The sequence below is a fragment of the Bos indicus genome, chromosome 2 (assembly GCF_029378745.1).
Source record: "Bos indicus isolate NIAB-ARS_2022 breed Sahiwal x Tharparkar chromosome 2, NIAB-ARS_B.indTharparkar_mat_pri_1.0, whole genome shotgun sequence".
Lineage (NCBI taxonomy): Eukaryota > Metazoa > Chordata > Mammalia > Artiodactyla > Bovidae > Bos > Bos indicus.
In genome coordinates this window covers 37,153,420-37,176,666 of record NC_091761.1, presented here as the reverse complement: position 1 = coordinate 37,176,666, position 23,247 = coordinate 37,153,420, and the positions used below count along the sequence as shown (strand labels likewise).

General features: G+C 44.9%; 1 protein-coding gene across 7 annotated transcripts in view; it reads left to right on the top strand.

The window, feature by feature from the left end:
- The window catches only part of TANC1 (tetratricopeptide repeat, ankyrin repeat and coiled-coil containing 1), a 252,861-nt gene that overhangs the window by 179,930 nt on the left and 49,684 nt on the right, over positions 1–23,247 (top strand). For 3 of the 7 annotated variants that reach the window (XM_070799215.1, XM_070799207.1, XM_070799212.1), the window contains exons 8-13: positions 9,603–9,866; positions 15,462–15,584; positions 16,677–16,958; positions 17,701–17,855; positions 20,592–20,823; positions 22,186–22,352. In XM_070799215.1, coding sequence (XP_070655316.1) covers positions 9,603–9,866; positions 15,462–15,584; positions 16,677–16,958; positions 17,701–17,855; positions 20,592–20,823; positions 22,186–22,352 — 1,223 coding nt within the window. The remainder of the gene's footprint in view (positions 1–9,602; positions 9,867–15,461; positions 15,585–16,676; positions 16,959–17,700; positions 17,856–20,591; positions 20,824–22,185; positions 22,353–23,247) is intronic. The other 4 variants (XM_070799225.1, XM_070799218.1, XM_070799235.1 and 1 more) reach the window with 3 other exon arrangements.

Here is a 23,247-nt window from a genome sequence, read left to right as displayed (position 1 = left end):
AGTATCCTTGCCTGGGAAATCTCATGGACAGAGGAGCCTGGCAGGCTGCAGTCCATGTTTGCAGAAGAGTCGGACACGATTGAGCAACTACACAGCCGCAGACTGTGGAGGCCAGGGCTCAGCAGAACCCTCCCACCTCCTGTCCCACCCTCACTGTGTCGTGCAGTTTCGCTTTATCCTATTTCAGGACCTCCAGGTTCTCCCAACATAAACTTCTTTAGACGCTTAATAATTCTGTCATGTAGAAATACTGTCTAAGCTAGATGAGATTAGCTGAATTCCCTACAATATCTTTTTTTTGTCCCTAAGGTAAAATTCCTTATTCTTAACATATTAAAATTATTGACATTACCTACGAGTTAGTGTCTGATTTTCAAACCTGCAATGTGAGAACCTCTAAATGTGTCACCAGCTGTACTCATTCACTTGAAGCAGCTTTTCAATTACTTGCTTTGAAAAGGAAGACTTTATAAAGAAGTTGCTTTTAAAGGTATTTCCTCCATGACTGGAAGAACATTTTTTTCTTAGTGACACTCTCTTGAATATAACTGGCTTCCAACTGTTACAAATGGAAAGTCATAAACTATGAACCCCAGCTTAGAAAAAAGTGAGGTACGGGCTGACCTTGGGAATATTGCAGGCTTGATTCCCATCTGCCATAGTGGAGTGAATGTTGCAATAAAACAAGTCACTGAACTCTTGTCGGTTTCGTAATGAGTGTAAAAGTTGTTTACGCTGTACTGTAGTCTGTTAAGTGTGCAATAGCATTACACTTAAGAAAAGGTACATACTTTTATTAAAAGATACCTTATTCTTAAAAAATCTGACCATCACCTGTGCCTTCAGCGAGTTGTTATCTTTTTTGCTGGTAGAGGGTTTGAAATATTTTGAGTTACCAAAATGTGATCCAGAGATATGAAGTGAGCACATGCTGTTGGAAAAATGGCATGCTTGGATTTACTCAATGCAGGGTTACCACACAGCTTCAATTTGAAAAACACCAGTTTCTGCAAAGTCCAGTGAAGTATAATATGCCTGTATGTGTACTCATTCGAATCTGTGTAAAAACCCATCTGATTTTAAAAAGTCACTGAAAATAATGACTTAAAGCATTATTTGCTTTAAATGTATTGTTTGATTTTTATGTATGTTCATATGATCAGTATTTTATGTTTGTGTGTATTTATTTCAAAGAAATGGGCTATTTCAAAAGAAAGAGGATGGATATTGGATGAAGAGAAAGACACAAAACTCAGTTTTCCTATCAAGATTTAAAATGTTAATAAATCCTTCCTATCGATTAATGATAGAGGTGCTCAGGAGAAGGATTTCCAGGTAGCAGTTTAAAGCATTCTGGCAGAAAGAGAGGCCTTTAGAAGTTAATCATTCCTTCCATTTGCTTTCTCTGCCATCTGCTTCTACCTGCTGCCACTTATAATCTCCAGATGACTTTGGTGGCGTGTTGGATTTGTTGAGACTGGTGTTAGAACAGCCCCATGAAGGGAGGGGAGAGGAGGGCATCCCACGTGGAAGATGGCCTGACCTCGTATCTCGCCTCTCACCCCACCATCTCCCCACCTCCTCCTGCCCTGCTCCCAGACAACTGAGCCACCACATTCCACCAGGCCAGATAGCTTTCAGGATGATTAAGTTCTCAGAATTTGAAAAGGGTGAAGCAAGAACTCGGACTCTGCCTTTCCCCTTTCTCTAGGGGGTGGGGGAGGGAGCTTACATTTGTTCCCCACCCTACTCGCTTTGAAGCGGGGAGGCAGGTATACATTTAGGCAGGGGAATATCTTCACAGAAACATTGCTCCTACACAAGTGGCTTGTGGTGAAATACTGACACTTGATTACGATGCTGCTGTTCCTTGCTAGAGTTTGATAATATTTGTTTTTCTGCCCAGTTGCTTAGGACATAAAGAAAAGTGACTGTGGGCTGACTTTTATCTTCCTGCGTCTCTCTTCTCTGCTCTCCTAGGCCTGTAAAATCAGAGTAGTGCCAGAGGAAGCGTTAGACCTTTCATTTCCTGAACTTTGGGCCCCAGGGGAGGTGATCAGATGCAGAAGGAGGCACACAAAGAGGAATTAATTGTACTTTATTTTCATTTTTAACTTGTTGTAAATCCTGCCCTTTTGATTTTATGCTAATACTGCTTTGTTGACACCTGTATTGCCCTGCTTGCTACTAAATTGAAATGCTTTGAAATTGATTTGGTAATAACTATTTAGAGTGTTTCAAATCTGTGTTAATATTCATTTTGCTACACTGCCTGCAATTTAAAAAATCATCCTTAATTATACAAGCTCTTTAATCTCTTGGGTGAAGGAGGAGACTTTGCCTTTACATATATTATTCAGTAAGGCACTTAATGGGAAAGAAGTCCTTAGTGGTGGTGTGAATCAACAAAGCGCCCGCTGCCCTTGTATTCAGACCATGGTTGGAGTTTCCAGGCTGTTTTGTCTGAAGCATTTATGGGCACCAACTGCACACCAGGAGCACATTTATTGAACGCTGGGACGCTAGAGATAGTTACAGTACTGCTTTAAAACTTGTCTCCCTGTGGAATGAAAGAATGGTCTCCTACCGTTGAAGACTTGGGCAAGTTGTCAATTGCTGAAAAGGGTGTAAGACACGGCAGTGCCCTGCAAGGGCAGGTGCTTCCCGTGGATAATACCAACCACTAATAGTGAGTGCCTTATGCTCTTTCCTGGAAGAGTCTGGAACTCTGTGGAGTCAGTGGACTAAATCAGAAGTCCCGTTGTCTAGGCCTTCAGTGCTGAGGGTCTGTGTAGCTGAACTGGTACACAGGGACATGTGCTATTGCCGAAAAACTTCATGTTGTTCCAGTCTGCAGGCTTCTTTGTGGAGGCTGCTACCCGCCCTTTCAGACAGAGTCTGGAGCCAGTGGGCGAGGCTGAGGCTGGCCGGTGTGGCCTGCCCGCCCTCCCCTGTGCCCTGCCCCAGCTGCCCCTTCAGGTGTCTCTGCCTCAGAGGCTGGCTGAGCACTGCTGGGACCACATGGCTGTGACTCGAGTCCCGGCCTAGCCCCTGGCACAGCAGAGCGCCTTGTGCAACGTGGTGGGCGCTCAGTGGAGGTTTGGAGCAGAGACCTGCCTGTCACAGGACCCTCGGCGGTTCCCCAGGGCTGTCCAGAGGAGCCTCATGCTTCTGTCCAGGCAGAGTGGCAGGAAGAGAAGCCAGAAAGCCCCGTGGAGCCAGAGGTAACTCAGGGCCCCCTGCCTGCATCGTGCCAGGTGAGCGCGCATCAGCCCGAGTGCCTTCACTGGAAGCTGTGCCTGCCAGGCTGTTGGGGGGTGAGAACGTCATCCAGGCTGACGAGCCTCAGACTTTGTTCCTGTGGTTTGTTAGTGTGTGGGCGGGGCGGAGGGAGAAGCCCTGGCTGGCATTTCTGGGAGGTTTCCTGCAGACTGGGTTCATCTTTGCAGTCTTCCCCGGTGTCTGCTGGGGAGATCCAGTGTGTGGCCTGGCAGCCTGAGCGTGCAAGGTGTGAGTGCACAGCAGAGGAGGGCAAGCTGCTGTCGGGTCCGGAGCAGCAGGGAGTGGGCATGTGGCTTCTTGGACCTGTCACCTTGATCTTTCCCTGGTCTTGATCTCGGTTAGACGGTGTTCCCCTCCCAGAGTTGCTAGTGATCTTCATCCGGTTGGGTCCAAGAAGGCGGTGTCTGCACTAGCTGGATTTTCCTTTTTTATTCACTTCTTTTCTTCTCTTTCATAAGCAACCAGTCACTTTTTTTGTTTGATCTTTAATTCACTGGTCCCTTATTTTAACTTTTAAACTCTTCCTCTCAACCATTAAACTGGATATAGAAGTTGAAAGATGTTTGTCTGGGTTTTGTTAGTGGTATTTTATTTTTCTTCAGTTGAAAGGGGGAGGACAGCATTCTCATGATATAGGAGGCACCTGATGTGTGCCCTTCTATCTGCTTTTTCTCCACCACCTACGGAGAGACAAAGGGCTGTCTTCATAGATCCCTGGCTTTGAAAATGGAAAATGCAGGACAACCTATGGGATGCTTAAAAACTTTTTTTCAATTTGGGGGTGTTTAAAAATCTTTTCAAAATGTATGTTTTGTGTATGTTTCATATTATAATAAATTAGTATAGTCCGTGAACATAATTTATAAATACATGTATGCAAGATGTGTGCACAAGTTTTTCTAATCCTGTGATTGGAATAGTGCAGAGCATCATTCTGGAGCCCAGTGAGGCTCCAGGTGTTCTAGGGCTTTCTTGCCCATGGGACTGTTAGAAGTACTGAGTGAGATATGACGGAGGTTTAGAATAGGGCCTGTGTACCGTAAGCACTATTATAATATTCACGTTAACCACTATTATTGTTCTTATTTCCTAGGGATACTTATTTATTTATAGTCCGTTCCTCCCTAGTGGATTTGAAATGCTCATATGCTATGCTATGCTAAGTCACTTCAGTCGTGTCCGACTCTGCGTGACCCCACAGACGGCAGCCCACCAGGCTCCCCCATCCCTGGGATTCTCCAGGCAAGAGTACTGGAGTGGGGTGCCATTGCCTTCTCCGGAAATGCTCATAGGCATTTACTAAATTGAGATTTTTCTTTTTCAAAGAAGGTATGGGTGGAGGAGGGCTTCCCCTGTGACTCAGCAGTAAATAATTCTCCTGCCAAGGCAAGAGATGCAGGTTTCAATCCCTGTGTCGGGAAGATCCTCTGGAGGAGGAAATGGCAACTCGCTCCAGTATTCTTGCCTGGAAAATCCCATGGACAGAGGAGCCTGGCAGGCTACAGTCCATGGGGTTGCAAAGAATGGGACACAATTTAGCGATTAAACAACAACCGCAGCATGAGTTGGGGAAAAAGAGAAAAGATGAAGTCAGAAGTCAGGTTGATAGATTTTATTAATCTTGCTTTAAAATGGGCAGAAAGTTTTACTCAGGACTTGGAGCCAGTGTAAAGAGGGAAACACAAACTTACACAATTATGTCTGGAAGGTAAAGACAAACACGTGCCCATTCCTAGTAGTGGACCCAGAGAGAGAGCCTCTTGTGGGTCCTTAAAAAGTTGAGAAGCCAGAGTTTGAACCCATGCCCCTTGCATTTTTCACCTCTTGTCTTTTCCTGAGCTCAGAGAGAGAAGAATTCAACTCTGCCTATGTATACGTTTGATACCAATGGCCCTTAGTTCCTAAACAATTCTGGACTGATGCCATGGTCAGACTATTTCCTGGTGTTCTTTTAAACCTACAACTTGATTTAGATCCCACCAAACTACTTTTTGGGCCCTGAACTTTACTGTTTATTTTTTGAAATTCTGTTTTAAGTGAACATTAACATAGAAAGAACCTTCAATAGGCAAAGAGGGGATGAGGGGAAGGCTGGGAAGGAGAAGGAGGGAATTGTTTTATTGCAGTGCCATATAGAGCACAATGTTTAATGACCGAGTGGGTCCCTGTCTCTGCTTCCCCCACCTCCCAGGCAGCCTCCCAGCCTTCCCTGACTCTCCCTCCTGGCTCCCTCGTGACTGGCCTTTCTCCACTAGCCGCTGCCCGGGAGCTATTTTTAACAAGGCAGGTTTCATGAACTGCAAAATACTTTTTAGCCACAAATACTTCTTTTTTAAAATTAATTTATTTATTTTAATTGGAGGCTAATTACTTTACAATATAGCCACAGATACTCTTACAGAACTCCTTTTACATGATGAGAACTGTGCAAGGCAAAGGGAGTTTTAACACACACTGCATGTGCAGTCAGAGGGTAATGGGAATAGCACTAACTTGTGTGTGTGTCAGTTTGGTTAGTTTTTCCCCAGTGTGTTTCCATATCTATAAAGTCGTGTTGATGGTTCTCAGCCTTTCCACGTCTTCTCACATGTTGTGGTGATCATGTATGTGTCTTAGCATGATTTGAAGGTGCTTTGGAGGTGGTACAGCCGTGTGCATGAGTGAAAAGTGAAAGTGAAGTTGCTCGGTCGTGTCCAACTCTTTGCAACCCCATGGACAGTAGCCTGCACCAGGCTCCTCTGTCCATGGGATTTTCTAGGCCAGAGTACTGGAGTGGGTTGCCATTTCCTTCTCCAGGGAAGCTTCCCGACCCAGGGATTGAACCCAGCTCTCCCACATTGTAGACAGACACTTTACCATCTGAGCCACCAGGGAAGGCCTGGGTAAATGTGCTGTTACTTCTGAGGAAGATGACCCACTGTCCCTACCTAAAAGGAGTTTTCAGGTTACATGGAGAGTTAGAAGTAGTATCACATGTGAGTAAATGAGCAAATCTAATTTAATATTAACTTACAAGGCACAGCCTAACCTCGTAGCTTGATAAAACATAACGCCTAATAAGTCACTCGTTTTACAGAATCCTGCCTATTTGCAGAGTGACTGAGACCCAGCCTGAGTGATGATGAAAGTGAAGTGAAAGTGGCCAGACTTAATTGACGAACACTGGCATCTATATTGGGCTTCACTGGTGGCTCAGATGGTAAAGAATCCACCTGCAATACAGGAGAACCTGGGTTCTATCCCTGGGTCAGGAAGATCCCCTGGAGAAGAACGTGGCAACCCACTCCAGTATTCTTGCCTGGAGAGTTCCACGGACAGAGGAGCCTGGGGACCATGGGGTCACAAAGAGTTGGACTCAACTGAGTGACTTTCACTTTCTTGGCATCTGTACTACTTAAAGGAACAAGATGATAGAATTTTTTGGTTGTTAAGGGGCTTTTCAAGATTATCCAGGCTCTGGAAAATGTCAAATAGCCCTTATTTTTCGGAGTCTTTTATTTTAATCATCATATTTAGGGTGTTGCCCTGTGTGGTCAACTTGAGGGTGACTGTGTTAGTTTAATCAGAAGTATATTCCTGTTAGCCTGGAAGAACAGGTGTTTTTGAGTAGCAGGTCATTTGTTTTAAGAGCTGCTTTCCCTTTCTTGGAGGCTGTGGAGTTGTCCTATGTGTTGTGCTTCTTAGGTTGGATGGGGAAACTGGGGCCTTGTCTGCCCCCCCAGATCTATCTCAGTGCTTCATCATATCTGAACCGAGATGAAAGTTCACTGCCTGGGCTGCCAGGTGGCAGCCTGACCTGGGATCCCAGGGAAGAAGGCTGTGAAGTGGGGCAGTCTTAGTGGAGTGTCTTTGCGGGAGGGGCCTGGCTTCAGAGCGTCTCACCTGCCTTCCTTGCACCAGGGGCGAAGGTGGATGCTGGAATGCATCTCTTAGGTGAACTTCATAAGGGTGGTGGGAGAGTCTCCTACTTACAGACATAAAGGTATATAATATTCTCCTTTTGAAATTGCGGCCCCATCTAGGACCTCTCTTCCCAGCTGCTATTCCCAGCTGGGAACCTTTCTCCTCCACAACACCCCCCCCACCCTCCCCCCACCGTTCCCTCCCTCTCCCTGACCTGAATGATGCCACTTGTCAGGGCCTGGGCACTTGTGGCCGAGCTGACAGGACTGGGTCTTCAGCCTGTCCCTGCAGTCCACGAGCCCTGACCAGACTGTCCTTGCCTGGCTGCTGCTGGGGCCCCTGAAGTCCTGCTTCTGCTGCTGTCATTTGTAACATGAAGTAAGGAGTCCCTGTTCCCACTGCTTAAGGTCTGAGACAGAGGTTTGATTCAGAAGTGCATGGCACTCAGGAAGAGCAAATGAAGAAGAACATCACTTGGACCTTGTTTTTCACCTTAAGAATATGATCCCTCAAATAAAACAACCACAACCTAAAAACCAGATCAGTCACCTCCACCCTGGAACTGTAACTTAGATGTTGGGGTTGTCTTGGAACCCCGCTAATTACAACCTGCCTGCAGGAAAAGCATTTTGAGTCCTGAGCATTGGACTTCTAAATGAAAGTTTGTGACACAATCATAGCTTATTAAGAGATTATCATTAGCAACTAATTATGATTGAGGCAATAATCTCATTAATAAATTAAGGTAATCCTATGAAACCCTTAGCACAATCCCTGATATACAGTAACCTTCAGGAGATACTAGCTACTGTTATTACTAGCACCACTTATTTTTAAGGCGGAAAGAGTCACACTTAATAAACGGATGTTCATATGAATGGCCCATTTAAAAAACACGCACAATGAAGACTGATCGATTCCAAATAGATGGAGAAATTAGTAGTAATCCTCCTGCTAGAATACTTGGAAATGCTGGGAGTCCCCTAAGGGTGTGACGGGCCCATCCCAAATCAGCTTACACTTTGGTTAGAGACTAAATGCCCGCAATCCTGAACCAGCAACAGTGAGAATAAATGTCCTGTTTCTGTAGTTTGAGCTCATCCATTGAATAAGCAAACATTTACTGAGCACTGAGTATGGGCCAGGCCCTGGGCTGTGCAGAAAAGGAAGGGATCAGCTAATGGTAAATCCTCTAAGGAGGCTTTAGCACATAGGAGGGATTTTTAAACAAGGAGGGAGCAGTGGATGGTAAGTCCAGGAGCAAAGACAGTTTTAAAATTGTGGTAGGATACCCTGCAGTCACATCACAGGAGGAAATTGTTTTGTCTTTATTTCCAAACCATAAAGAGCATTGTAAAAATAAAACCGCTTCAGACCCTTTGATCCCAGATAACAGACTCTGTTGGAGCTAATTCACCAGCCTGCTGATAAAGTGTGTATGTGATGAAGCAGCTTAATCCAGGCGTCTGGGTCCTGAATACACTCTCACCCAGTGTGCTCCCATTGAAGTCTTGCAGTTAAGGGCCTGGGCCACTGGGATCCGAATAGAGATCAGGAGACCTGGCCTCTGTTCTCAAGGACACAAGCCAGTGTTGGGCCTATGGCGGGACCTGTGTTTGCAAGTGGATCACACATGGCTCAGTATCTTTAAGTCGGAAGTGGCTGTTTGTAGATTTATAGAGTGGATGTTGCCCTATTTCTCCTTTTTTGCCAAGATGCTTTCCATCCTGGTTTTCTTGGAAGAGGTTAAATATTAATTCTGTCGTCAAGTATCCCCTCCCATGCTTATGTATTCCTGTCCCTGGTTTCCTCAAGGTTTCCATCCTAGGCTGCTAAAGAATTAAAGTCAAGTTGGCGTCTCTGGATGTCTTGAACAGATGTTATAGTGTTTGAAGTCTAAGGATTAAACTTCTGTCTGATTTTATCATTGGATTTTGTTTTATAGATTTTCCTCCTACATCATTCCTGCATTAACCATTGTACTGCCCTGCCCCTTCTCTCTGTGCACAAATGTTATTAATTTGGGAAAAATACTTAAAGGTTCAAAGGAATTTAATGAGATTTGAATTCTTCTGTGAGCAATTCATCTTTGTTAAAAGGCAGGATATATCATTTCCAAACTACATAGATTTGCTCTTAGCTCTCAGATACTCTTAGACAGTTTTTTCATTATCTTCTTATCAGAGTTTTCTTTTCCCTCCCCTGTAGAATGATTTAGCAGTTTATTTCCCCTGATAAGCACCATTCTTCTAACTCACGAGAATACACTGTATGAAACAGAGTTCGATAACAATCTGCACAGACCAGAAAACCATTGATCATGCGGACGGTGTGTGTGTGTCTGTGTGTCTGTGTGAGCTCTCAAGAGCCCCAGCTATTCCTGGCTTCCTTCAAAGTATTTTGGTCTCTCATTTCAGCCACAATTACAAGTTCATCGGAAAATGATGACCGGAGTGGCTCCAGTTTGGAATGGAATAAGGACGGAAGCCTAAGGTTAGGGGTACAGAAGGGAGTGCTCCATGACCGCAGGGCAGATAATTGCTCCCCAGTGGCAGAAGAGGAGCCCCCTGGGCCAGCGGAGAGCGTGCTGCCCAAAGCCGAAGCCTCAGTTGGAGATGGTCCGGTCCCTTATTCTCAGAGCTCCAGCTCGCTAATAATGCCACGGCCCAACTCAGTTGCAGGTAAGGCCACGCCTCTCCCTGGAAGGGTGACCTCGCTGGGTCTGAGGTGCCCACTGCTCACTTTCTTCATGTGGGAATCTAATCCAGACACAAGCCACCCTTGTGATAATGGGTCAGGCACTTAACTTTTGCAGGCCTTACTGTACCCATCTGTAAGCATGATGGTAAACCCATATGTAAACATAAAGCTGCATTTAATGGTCATTAAGTGACCTTTCCCCTCTAGAATTCTTTAAATTTAATACTTAGACTATATCGGTCTTTGTATATGAGGGAAGAAAGGACCAAAAACTCTGTCCTTGTTTTTTTTTTTAATTGAAGGATAATGCTTTACATAATTTTGTTGTTTTCTGTCAGATTATTTTAAGCCTGAGTTAATGCAGGATTTACAGCTTAATCAAGGGAAATCATTGTTTAGAATGAATTTGTTAATATCACCTCAAAGAATTTCTTTTTTTGTGCCATTCCCCTGAATTTTCATTACAGTTTACTTTTAATTTTTAATTGGAGGATAATTGCTTTACAATGTTGTATTGGTTTCTGCTGTACAATGTGAATCAGCCAAATGTACGTGTATATCCCCTCCCTCTTGAACCTCCCTTCCACCCACCCCTCAAAAGAATTTCTAATCCAGCTTTCGAACTAATTTTCTATAGTTGAGGCTCATCATATAGATGGGAGATCCAGTTTTGTATAATTCTGTTTTAAGGGAGCTCACGGTTTAAAACATGAGCAGCAGAAAAGCAAGTTCTCTCTCAAGGAAATGGAAACAGGCCAGACAGTCATGTCTCAGCAAGATGAGGCAGCTGGAGCTGAGAAGAGAATGTGAAAGGGGTGACTGGTGCTGGCTGACTGGTCAGTGGGTGCTAGTTCACAGTGGGCGGGGAAGGGAACCCTACGTCTGACCTGCTGGGCCTGCTTCAAGGTCCCAGATTTCTACACTCGGTGCTCTTCTGTTGAATTTAGAAGAGGAACTTGTTTTGATCATTGTTTGTTACCAATGAGATGCTTACGATTTCTCCTCTGCCAAGGGCTGGACCCAGGATCTCTCTTCCCACATCAAAAGGTTTCTCTGTGACTCTGTACTGCCCCTTTGGGATGGGCCAGGCTACTCTGATTGTCGCTGGGTGTGTTTTACAGTGGATCTCCGAAGTGGCTGATAAATATACGGTTCTAATGGAAGAATTCTGAGACACAACTCTAAATTCACTTTCAAAGCAAGTAAAATGGCCTTGTTCCAGAAGAGGGATTTGGTGTGCCTGCCAGAAGGAAGTACTGAGAGCTTTATGTGTATTAAATGTATTGAACAAAGGTTCTTCCAGAAGGCAGTGTGTCCGCCCACCACCGTTTCACCATCTACGGCATAATATGTTGCACCCATGGCATTTTAGACCCTTTTTACCTGGATATGATGAAAGGTTCATTTGTATTATCCCAGGACTTCATAGCTATATTGACTTCAACAAAATGGCAGACTTGTATTCAATTTAATGCAGCTATTTTAAAATTAGGAAACACATTAATAAATTAATTTAACAGTGTTAAAAGGACCCCTTTCGGGTTATGTTTTCTGCTTGATGTTCTTTTATGTGGTTTCCTGCCATGTGAAGTGATAGTGGGTGTGAGCTGAGCATTTCCAGGAGACTGCAGTGATTATAGAACAGGGCTTTCTGATTTCTGCTGTGCTCATTCATTAGCTTCTACGGATGCACTTGAACCGGACCTCCTGTGGAATTGGGAGGGTTTTATCTCTGGGCTTGAGCAGTGACTGCTTAGCCTAATGGGTTTGCTCATTTCTCCCATGTTGCATATTTTATAAACTAAAAGCATATTTTGGAAGGAAATAGGAAAGTGCCTTACATTATACTATCTGCTAACAAGCTAGGAGTCTGGTAGATTCTTCATTGCCTACCCTTTTACCCCTAAAGCTGAACTTTAGTTAGGTGGGAATGGTGGAACTCCCCTGGTGATCTAGTGGCTAAGACTTTTCACTTCCAGTGCAGAGGGGCTAGGTTCCATTCCTGGTCAGGAAACTAGATCCCTCAAACTACAACTAAGAGTTCTCATGCCAAAAAGATCCCTCATGCTGCAACTTAAGATTCGGTGCAGCCAAATAAGTAGATTTTTTTTTTAAAGAGGGAATGGCAAGATTTTTCAAATATCATTGAAAAGAATAAAAGACTCATGTTATAGACTATATGCAGTGCTGTTTATCTAGGGATTAGAAGGCAGGTTGCTACAAACAGAGCAGTAGGCAACACTTGGTGGTGGACTGAAGTAAGGTGGGAAGGACCGTATACTGAAATCTCTTGAAAGTGTTTGCATGTCAAGATCCATGTAAACACAGAGAAACTGCCATTTGATAGGAAAGGTGTTTTGGTATGTGAAACAGAATAAGGACTAAACAAGGGAAAGACAGGTGATGCCAGCTTCCCCAAGGGGCATAGTTTCCCTGGGGGGTGAGGATATGGAAACAAGTTCCAAAGGCTGCCTGCCTTTATTGTCACTAAGCCTGTTACAGAGAACTGGAGCTGTTGCTTCATTCTTAACTGTCTCATACAGTGGAATTTTTTGGTCAAAGGTTATAAAAGTAAGTTGGCTAGGTTTGGTGATTGTTTGCTATACAGAGATTTTCTTTGGCAAAGCATTTGTTGAAGTAGAATTGATTTAGAAAGCTGCAGTCTCATTATTATTGTATATACCACATCAAAATACATAACATAGACACTTTATTCCTTCATTAAAAAGCAGAATGAGAAGCCTTTAAAATGATACCTTGGATAATCAAGAAGTTGGATAATTGAGCTCTACCTTTTTGGACTACTGTTTTTTTTTTTTTTTTGTCTTTTGTCTTTTGAAATACTTTCTAAGTAAATCGCAGAACACTGGTTAGTTTAGGAAACCAACAAACAGAATTACCAGTCAGTTTTCTTGAGACTCTGACTGGTAATTGCCTTGGACTTAATGGCACTTACCTTTGGTAGGTTAATCCATGGGGTTTTAGTAGATGTTCCCTTTGCTCAGCTTAGACAAGTCTCCCTCTGCTTCTCCATCTACCCATTCCACCCCCACCAAAAAACCCTCTTTCCTGCAGCATCTTAAAATGTACTTCTCACCCAGATGTTAGACACAATGTATGTATGCCATGAGTGTATAATTAATTTAATTGTAGAGGTATTAGCAGTAGATTTATTGCAGCACGAAATTATTGCTTTCCCTCTGATTTTTCTGGGCCCTGAATAGTTCAGGCTTTTGAAAGCATTCATTATTTAAATACCAGAAGTGAGCTAATTTTTGTAGCGTCTGAGAATTCCTAGGGGTGTGTGAAAGGACAGCATGTTGTCGTCCTAGGGTGTCGCCTGGGCGTGGGACTGAACACCTGCGGCGGCACGGCTGCCCCTCTCCCATCACTCTCAGTGGCTGTGATGACACTTTATACAGTGGAGGGAGCCAGCAGCTGGTGGCTTGCAGCCCTGATGAGCAGCGGTCCATTTCGAAGCAACGTGTTCATGTTTAGCATAGACCTCTGGAGTTGCTGGGCTGCTCTCTCCCCTACTTTGGAACTGAAACTGTAGTCACTGAAAATCTGCAAAGAGGTATTTCAAACCTCGTATCTCCTGCCTCTGTGTCAGACTTGGGCTTTTTTGCAGTCCTTTCGTTGAAGCACTCTTTATAGTCTCTTCTTCTTAAGCCTTTGGTTGTCAAAAAGTTCTGAACTGAATGTCATGTTTTAAGGGGTCAGGATAAGGAGGTAAGTGGAAAGCCTTTGGAGGTTATAGGCGTCTCTGTGCCCTCTGGGGTTGAGGCAGCAGGTCAGACAGTCTGGGCTCTCCCAGCTCTGAACCGAACCAGCCTGTGGCCAGAATATAGCTGGGGTTACTCGTTCTGTCTCAGCCTTCAACATGTAAGTGTGTTCACAAGGAGGTGTGCCGAAGAGGGGTCATTTGCAGAGCCCCGAGTCAGAGTCCCAGGTCCCAGGTGGGAGCCTGGAAATGCGTTCTAAGCAGTGTGACTATAGGGAGTCAGGGACATGGGTGTGGTCCCGCTGGCCATCTGGGGAGTTTCCTGTGCCCTGGTTGTGAAGGACCTGGAGAGAAGCTAGATGTTGCCTTGGAGTCCCAAACCTTAGGCTCACTTGGAAGTCCTGCATAGGGAATTAGTTGTATCCTTCTAAGAGGAAAGATCTGTGTGGAGTATTGACGTACTGTGTGCAGCACATGTGAACAGGCTGTGGATATGCACTGAAGAAGCGTCAGTGTGTGCTGCCGTAGGGTCGAGCTGTCTGAGGTTTCTCTGTGGCCTCAGACATTGAGCAGGGCCAGTTGGCCTCTGGAGACAGCAGCAGAGTGGATGCACTGTCACAGAGCCAGGCCATGAGCCACCCATGTGCCTGCTGAATGGAGGAGTGAGAGGAGCTAGTGCCAAAAGTGCGGAAGAAAAGGACCGAGGCCTTAGGAGGGGCAGTAGGAAGGGCCCAGACCAGGCAGATGGTGCTGGCCGGCGGTCGGCTGCTGCATCCGAGCCCATGGGGTAGCCAGAGGGTTTTCAGCAAGCAGATGGCCCAGCTTGACTTCTGTCCTTCGAAATTCTGTCACACTGATGATCTCACCACTCTTAGAAGCTTTAGCCCTGGAAATAGGAACTCCCTCTCCCTCATTGTTCCCCCTCAAGTGATGTCTGTATCTCTGTAAGATAATCATATGTCTAGGATCGTCATTATTTTTATAATGGGCTCCTTAACCCCCAAACCAGATTGGGTTTGATTTTATGTAGATTTTTTTCATTGTGACCTAGAATATATAAATAGGAGAAGGTTCCTTTTTTAAGATGGAAACATGAACTGTGTATTTGCTTTAAAAATTTGCTAAGATGTAACAAAATTGTTTTGTACCGATTATTTTTATAATTCACCTTATATGTGCTTGACTAGATCTGTAAAACTTTTTTAACATGTAACTGTGTGCTGTGACTCTTACTTATTTGATCAGAGGAAAATGTGATTACTTATTTTTAGAAGTGAAAAAATACATAAACATAATATAGTATAATATATAATCTATAATGTATACATAAAAATTTGGAGCTTTCTGATAAAGTCCACTTGGTTACTTTTACTGCCAAGAGCTGACTTTTAGGGTTCTGAGCCCTGGGGAATTGTCCAGGCAGAATGTGCTCACCTAGTTAGCAGAGCTGGAATTCTAGTGACAGCGTAAGACTCTCTCGAGCTGCAGAGATGAAAAGTCACTGTGCTGTGTGTTTGCAGTCAGTACTGAAGCATTACTGAGTTTCACTTGATTCAGGTTTCTTCTAAAAATTTCTGGTGAGGTCTGTCTCTTTCCTGGAGTAATGGAGATTCTGGCAACTGTATCAACATGACTTTGGCTCAAGAATGAGGAGCTCTTGGTTTTGTCCACTTCTTAATTAACAACACTGACAGAAAAATAAATGGGGGCGGGCAAACCAAACCAAAGTCAGTCTGAAGTAAATTTTGTTGAAAGCCTGAAGTGAATGGCTTTGTAATTTATAATTTTTTGTAGTTTGGGTATGATATTAAACTCAACTTTGAAGAGACTAAACTTCGGTTTAATATTGCAGCAACGAGCTCAACCAAATTGGAAGACCTGAGTTATTTGGACGGACAGAGAAATGCTCCCCTTCGGACATCAATTAGGTTACCGTGGCACAATACAGCTGGAGGTAGGGCACAGGAAGTTAAAGGTATTTATTTATCTTTGCATCTGCTGTGATTATGGCTGTGATGAGCTCATTCGCTAAACATGGAAAGTCTGTGGTAACCAGCATTCAAGCCAGCTGTTTTTAAAACATGATATGAAGTGTATGTGTGCAAGAAGTTTGTATCTCTAAGGTGTGCTAGGAAGTCATCCTTAAGACTTTTGGAGCCTCTTCCTTACGTTATGTAATTAACTTGCTTCTGGAGTTGAAAAATTATTCTTCAATATGTTATTTTGAAGTGAAGGGTCATGACTCACTATAGTTTTTGGTCACCAACAAAGAATCAGCTTTGTTCCAGTTCCTTAGTCTCTGGGGGCCACCTCCTGCTTCTGGCTGAAGTGCACAGTTGAATGGCCAAAAACCTCACAATAAGGGTCAAAGTATCACCACACCCCGATAAGAGCTGGGACACTGTCTTCAGGGGAAATGCATTTCTGTTTTTTCCTACAGAAGTGGAAGAAACAGGTCTTAGGTACTATTTCAGATAAACTGATGAGACATTATCTGGCCCCTTCATCACTTTCTCTAATCCTCTGTGTATCTATCTTGAGTCATGTGAATAACTTAGAAGTATGAAAGGGCTAGAGTCATGTTAATAGGACCCTTTGTAAGACCAATAAGGTATGATAAATGAGGTATTAGGAAGTATTATCGGAGAAGGCGAAGGCACCCCACTCCAGCACTCTTGGCTGGAAAATCCCATGGATAGAGGAGCCTGGTGGGCTGCAGCCCATGGGGTCGTGAAGAGTCGGACACGACTGAGCAACTTCACTTTCACTTTTCACTTTCATGCATTGGAGAAGGAAATGGCAACCCACTCCAGTGTTCTTGCCTGGAGAATCCCAGGGACGGGGGAGCCTGGTGGGCTGCCGTCTATGGGGTCACACAGAGTCAGACATGACTGAAGTGACTTAGCAGCAGCAGCAGCAGCAGCAGGAAGTATTATAAGAACCATGCTGGAAATACTTGCAGATAGATCCCTTGTATTGTAAAATCATACAAGCAACGATAAACTGAGTTTTTTAGTGTATAAAATTATGACATTCTTCTAAAATAATGATTTTTTTTTCCCCTAAGCACGATTTGCTCCCTACAAGCCACAAGACATTTTGTTGAAACCATTATTGTTTGAAGTACCAAGCATAACCACAGACTCTGTGTTTGTGGGAAGGGATTGGCTCTTTCACCAGATAGAAGAAAACTTGAGGAACACAGAACTGACAGAAAACAGAGGCGCGGTGGTTGTTGGAAACGTGGGCTTTGGGAAGACGGCTATCATTTCTAAGTTGGTGGCACTGAGCTGCCATGGAAGCCGCATGAGGCAGATCGCTTCCAACAGCCCCAGCTCATCAACGAAAAGTATGTCTGTGTTTAACTGCTGGTCCCGTTTATTGCATGAACATAAGAAAGGTGGAGGGAATTGCTGTTTGGATAGACGTAAATTCCCCGTTTTCCTCATGTTCCAGCTGCTGTGTCAGGTTTGTGACCACGTGCTGGAGAATTCTCTGTCTTTCACAGTCTTCTGTAGGTGTGACCTGGGGTGAGGCCGGCCCTCCCTCGCATTCTCCCAGCTGGCAGGCCCGTCACCCTCCTGATGTGGGCAGTGAGGCCTGATCAGGTGCTCTGAGGAATTCAGGGTCCTAAAATTCAGGATCAGTCTTCTAGCAGAAGAAGCCAGAAGGAGTCTGTGCAGAATTCTTTTGGATCCTGTTTTTCACAGCCTTTGTCTTCTATGCTGGACTTAACAAAATTATAAAAACTAACTTCAACTGGGAAGGAGTGGCAAATTTGACAACCCACAGCTTATTTTATGTGTAATAAAACAAAGTGTTTCTAACAGGGTGAACAGGAAGAGGGAGCCAGGAAAGATTTTTTTTTTTTTTAACCAAAAATAATGAAGCCAGGAACAGCGGTTCTCCTGGGAGGGCACCTGGGTAGTGGGAGACAGGGCTGAGAGGGAGCCTGTATTCCCATTTGGGCCTTTGCATTTGGTACCATGTTCACTCATTAGCTGTTAAAATACTCTCCAGGTCCAACCAAGAAGTATGTTCAGCATCCCACACTATCCTTGTAAATAATGAAACTGGTCTCTTCACTGCAGCTTCAGATTCCTCCCAGGATGTTCCTTTCACTCCACTGCTTTCACCAACTTCTTCTACAAGTGGTTCTGGTGCGGCTAAATCCCCCCCAGTGTCTGGATCTGATCCTGAGAACCAGAGACCACGAGAGGATTCCGTGAAATACCTGGCTTCTAAGGTAACCTGCTCCTGTCCTATGGGAGCCTCCCAGAGAGAGAGATTTGCTAGTGTGGCTTTTGAGAAATGAATTTAAAAAGGGATCTTAACATGGAGACAAGAGTTGCTTAACTTAAAAATACAGCTTTTGATAAAATTGTGATGGAGTACTTCAAATAAAAGGTACTCATGAAAATTAATATCTTAGGACACTGGCGGTGGACTTTTATTCATCTTAAATGATGAATTGAAAGAGTTCCTCAAAGCCGTCATAGATATCATTGCACTCACCACAAACTCACTCTTGTAAGCATATGCCCTCCTTCATTTTTCATTTGGTATAAAAGCAGGAGGTTGGGAGCCTTTACCATGCCCCAGGCCTCCTTCCCCACCTGTACTCTCTTGCTAGGGCCCTTGGTTTCAAGTGTCTTTCTGTCAGAGGTTTCTTGTGATGTTGTAAAGAGACTTGGCTGACTTTCCCTTCCTAGGACCTGATCATCAGGGTCCTTCTGAAATTTTCAATCTGCTCAACAACCAGCACAGGTTCATAAGCTGCCCTCCTGCACAGCAGCACTTACCACTCCCATTCCTCGTGAGCCACTTGGGTCTCCCAGGGCAGAAGGGGCATGAGCTGGTGATGCTGGAGAACCACCACAGGTGGACAGTGGTGAGAAGCATCTGTGAGGAGCCCCTCGGGTGAGGTTGGTGCAGGGGAACTGAAACGGATGTTCCGCAGCCCCAGATCCTGCTCCTTGCTTCTGCTTTCCCGTTGAAGGCTATTCCTCACCCAGCCTGGACAGTCCCAACACCCTGACCACTGATTTGGGGCAGTCCTCTGGCCATGAACGGGTGATCTGAGATGAGGGATATGGTGCAGACTTCACAGCCACCCTGTGACAGTGGCTTTTAAAACCAGTTTGGGACCCACAATAAGAAATACATGTGATACTAAACATCTGGTGTTCACACACATCATCACACACACAACTGAAGCAAAAACATATACTTATTCTTACATCTATAAAGTTCACTGTATTAAATTAAAAAAAAAAAAAAAGACTTTATGGCTCCAAATTGATTTCATGCCCCACTCTTGGATTGCCAGACTTCCTATTATCAAACACCATGCTAGGTGGACTGTGGTGCTGGCTCACTGGTAGTTTGCACAAGCTCACAGGTCCCCGTGCGTTGCTTCTAAGCTCTGTCCAGTTGAGAATGGAAGAGCAGGTCTCTTCCCTCTGAGTGTGCATGATGCGTATTCAGTCGATTCAGTCATGTCCGACTCTTTGCGACCCCGTGGACTGTAGCCCACTGTATACTCCAAGCAAGAATACTAGAGTGAGTTGCCATTTCCTTCTCCAGTGTCCATGATAGATGTAATCAAAAACAGAAGTCACGTGGGTTCCAAATTGGCCACACCTGTCTTGCCACCTGCTTTGTGAGAGTCTATAGATCTGGAATCAGACCCAAGATCTTCCATTGACTGACTGTCACCCTGGCAGGGCATTAACCTGTGTGTCTGCTGCCCTCAGCTCTGATCCATAGCCAGTGGTTCTTGTCCTGCCTCTGCAGGGCTTGTAGGCCTGAGTGGGACAGCAGTGACACAGACCCTTCTGAAAAACATAGGGCACTTCACATGAATGTGTTTTGACCTTTTTCACCTTCCTTACCTTGTACTTAGGGTTTCCCTGGTGGCTCAGTGGTAACGAACCCTCCAGCCAATGCAGGAGACACCTGCCAATGCAGTTCGATCCCTGGATCAGAAACATCCCCTGGAGAAAGGAAATGGCAACCCACTTCAGTATTCTTGCCTGGGAAGTCTCATGGACAGAGGCGCCTTGTGGGCTATCATCCATAGGGTAGCAAGAGAGTCAGACACGACTTAGCGACTAAACCACCACCACCACCAGCACCAGCTTGTGCTTACATTCCTCCATTCATCCTCATTGGGAAAGTCACATATTTTTCATTTGTCTGCAGTATGCCCCCCACTTTCAAGACAGAGCCACATCTGGCACTTTCCTTGGGGGTCTCTCTAATGAATAGCCTGCTGCCACTTCAAATCCATCCCAACAAAAAGGATCCTCTCAGCGCTTGGGCAGGAGCCTCCCTTCTCCTGTGTGTCCCTTCACATGATAGGCAGGATTTTGGTAGTGTCTGCTGTTGATCCTTCAAACAGTGCTGCTGTTGAACTTCTCCATGGTGTTGCTGGAAGTGTGGGGAGGAGGCTGAGGGCCTGAGCCGGGCTGCCTTGCCCTCTTGCCACCAAGAGGAAGCAGCAGTGACTTGACAGCCTGGCTTTCATTGCCACCAATTTTATCTGCTTTTTGAATGCTGGAAATGAGTTTCCCAAGGAGATGCTGCTCTATTTGAAAACAGACATGTACTGACTATGGTTCTAGTGGATATCAAGACTGTCCAGACGGCTCGAAATTGTTGTAAGCCAGAGTAGACTTTTCATTTCCTGAATAACTTTTATTCTTTTATATTCAACACAGAGGGAGTAACTTGTGGTGATCTTAGGGGCAGTCATGACAGACTTGTGGCTACAACTTAAAGTCTGCCTAGAATTCAGCAAATTTTAGCATTCTTCCAAAGTGGAGGAATGACTGAGTCCATTAAGCTAAATGGTGACTCAGTCCTGGGGAATAGAAGGAACTCGTCTTGTTAGAGAATGGGAGCACTGCATCCTGTTGGAGAGCGTGGAAGGAGCCGTGTGGAGAGGACAGGCGATGCTGACGGCTCTGCTTCCCCGCAGGTCGTGGCCTACCACTACTGCCAGGCCGACAACACCTACACGTGCCTGGTGCCCGAGTTCGTGCACAGCATCGCGGCCCTGCTCTGCCGCTCCCACCAGCTGGCCGCCTACCGGGACCTGCTGATAAGGGAGCCCCAGCTCCAGAGCATGCTGAGCCTCAGGTCCTGTGTGCAGGACCCGGTGGCCGCCTTCAAGCGGGGCGTGCTGGAGCCACTCACAAGCCTGAGAAACGGTACCTCCCAGCGGCCAGCCATGTCCTCCCCCTCCCTGGGATGGTCCTCAGAATGGGGGTGGGCGTCTGCTAGGCCCTGGGGGAGGGAGCGAAGTGGGCACAGGGAGGATGTAGGGGTGCATGTCTCCTCCCCTTCCTCAGAATCCTCTGTCCAGGGCCCCACCTTGTCCCCCTCCAAATAGTGTCCTTAAAAATGGAATACCTCCAATAAGCATTAGCTCCCCAGTTGAACATTTCCAAAGTAGCTAATTTGTAACCAGAGGTTATTTAGATGACTTGCTCCCTAGAAACTGCTGCCTGCATATTTTGCACTCCTCAGTAGCAAGGGAGTACATTGGGAGCACGTTGATTGTTTGGGAAACTTGCCAGCATGTTTTTCCAGGGGCCTCTGTTCCCTGGTGGCTCAGACCCTAAATCTGCTTGCAGTGCAGAAGACCTGGGTTCGATCCCTGGGTTGGGAAGATCTCCTGGAGAAGGGAATGGCAACCCACTCAAGTACTCTTGCCTGGAGAATCCCATGGACAGAGGAGCCTGGTGGGCTACAGTCCAAGGGGTCACAAAGAGTCGGACATAACCGAACGGACACACTTTCACTGTTCAGTTGAAGCTAAAGTCATTTCTTGAGGTGGCCATTTGGGTTTTTTTGCCCTTGACCATCTCAGTAGGGACATTAGTGATATTCTGAGCCTTTGTCTATTCATCCTTCCTGCCCCTTGCTCCTTACCTTTTGAGCTAGTCTACCTGTCTCCATAGCAGTTCTGCCGTTTGATGCCAGGGAGAGGGGAGTGAAGCAGATGGGCCATCACTGCTCCTCATCGCCGGGCAGGAAGCTGGCACCAGTGAATAGAAAGCTAGGTGCAGGCTTGGAGGTTTCTGTGTAGCAGAGTTCTCGCCTCCACTGGCTGTGTGCCTTCGGTGGGATGCTCTGACCTTCCAGGGTCAGCTTGCCCTCCCAGAGTCCATCAGGGGAGCTCTGTGGGGCGGGGTCGGGGCAGGACCTAGAGTCTTTTGCAGGTTTGATCTCAGTGTGTGCTGGCTGTCTTTGCTGTCACTCACTCCAGTGACAGGAGTTCTTGAAGAGCTAACTGTAATCATGCACGTGGGTGAGATCCTGCTAATGCGTGTGATGCCGAATGTTTCTGAAAACTGTTTGGTGGGAATTGATCTTCTTTTGGCTCTGCACTCCGGTTTTCATTACAAATTTAATAGAAAATATGCTTCTGTGAAAACCACTTATTCTGCCATATGTAAACCTTTTTAGTTTTCCCAAACACTTTAAATTGTGCATTAAAATACACTGGGTGGTGCTGTCTTATAGAAATGTAGAATTTCTTAATTAAAAAAAATCATTTTATCTTTTAGAGCAGAAAATTCCTGAAGAAGAATACATTATTTTGATAGATGGCTTAAATGAAGCTGAGTTTCATAAACCTGATTATGGAGATACGCTTTCTTCCTTTATTACCAAGATTATTTCTAAATTCCCTGCTTGGTTGAAGTTGATTGTGACTGTAAGAGCCAATTTCCAGGTAAAAAAAGAATTCTCAAATCTCTTTCCAAGACCTTATGCCCCAATTTTGAAATTTTTATCATTATAATTTTAGGTTAACATTAACAACCTAAACTGTTGTAAATCATTTAGCTGCTGAATTGAAAAGTGTATTAGAACTTTGAAATATTAGTGTACAGGGCCCTAAACAGGCAAAGCTCTAACCTTTTTACCCTCAAGGCACATTGGTCAAGGTGTCAGGTAAGTTCCCTACTTTCATTAAGCTACATTGGTGCTTCCAAAACGGAAGTGTCTCGCCCCAGTTCTTCGCAACGCAGTTTGCGGGGCTGTTTTAGGTGCCTGGCCAATAAGCCTACTAGGATTTCAAGTTATTCTTGCTGGTAGTTATTTGTATGGGTTTGCAGTGAATTTTTTTCTTTTTTTCAATGAAGAGATAAGGGAGAGATAAAGGAGGAAGATTTTTAAAGCCAATTCTGAAAAAAAGGTCCAGTTTTTCCTAAAACTTAAACGTGAGATAACACTTGCAGCAAAATGAAGAGTGTATGTGTTTTTCTATTCCTCAGCTGTCCCCTCATTTGAACTCTGTAATTACATCTTAACAACCATTGACTCCTTACATCTACCCCTATCCATTTTTAGTAATGATGCAAGACATGGATTTTTATTTTTTTCCCTTTTTGGATGATATTTATTTAAAAATAGCATTTGGGTCCTTCTTTTCCCCTTTAAAAGTAGAATTGGACCTCATTTGCACTTGCGTTTGTTTTTATAGACCTCTGATCATACACTTTTCAGTCACTTTTCACAGTGAGCAGAGTGTGGCAGTCAGCAGCACGGGAGCAGGAATCCTGTGCTCTACATTCGAGCTGTGTTGAGTTTTCAGAGGCTCAGTTAGCATCATTGTGGGGTGACAG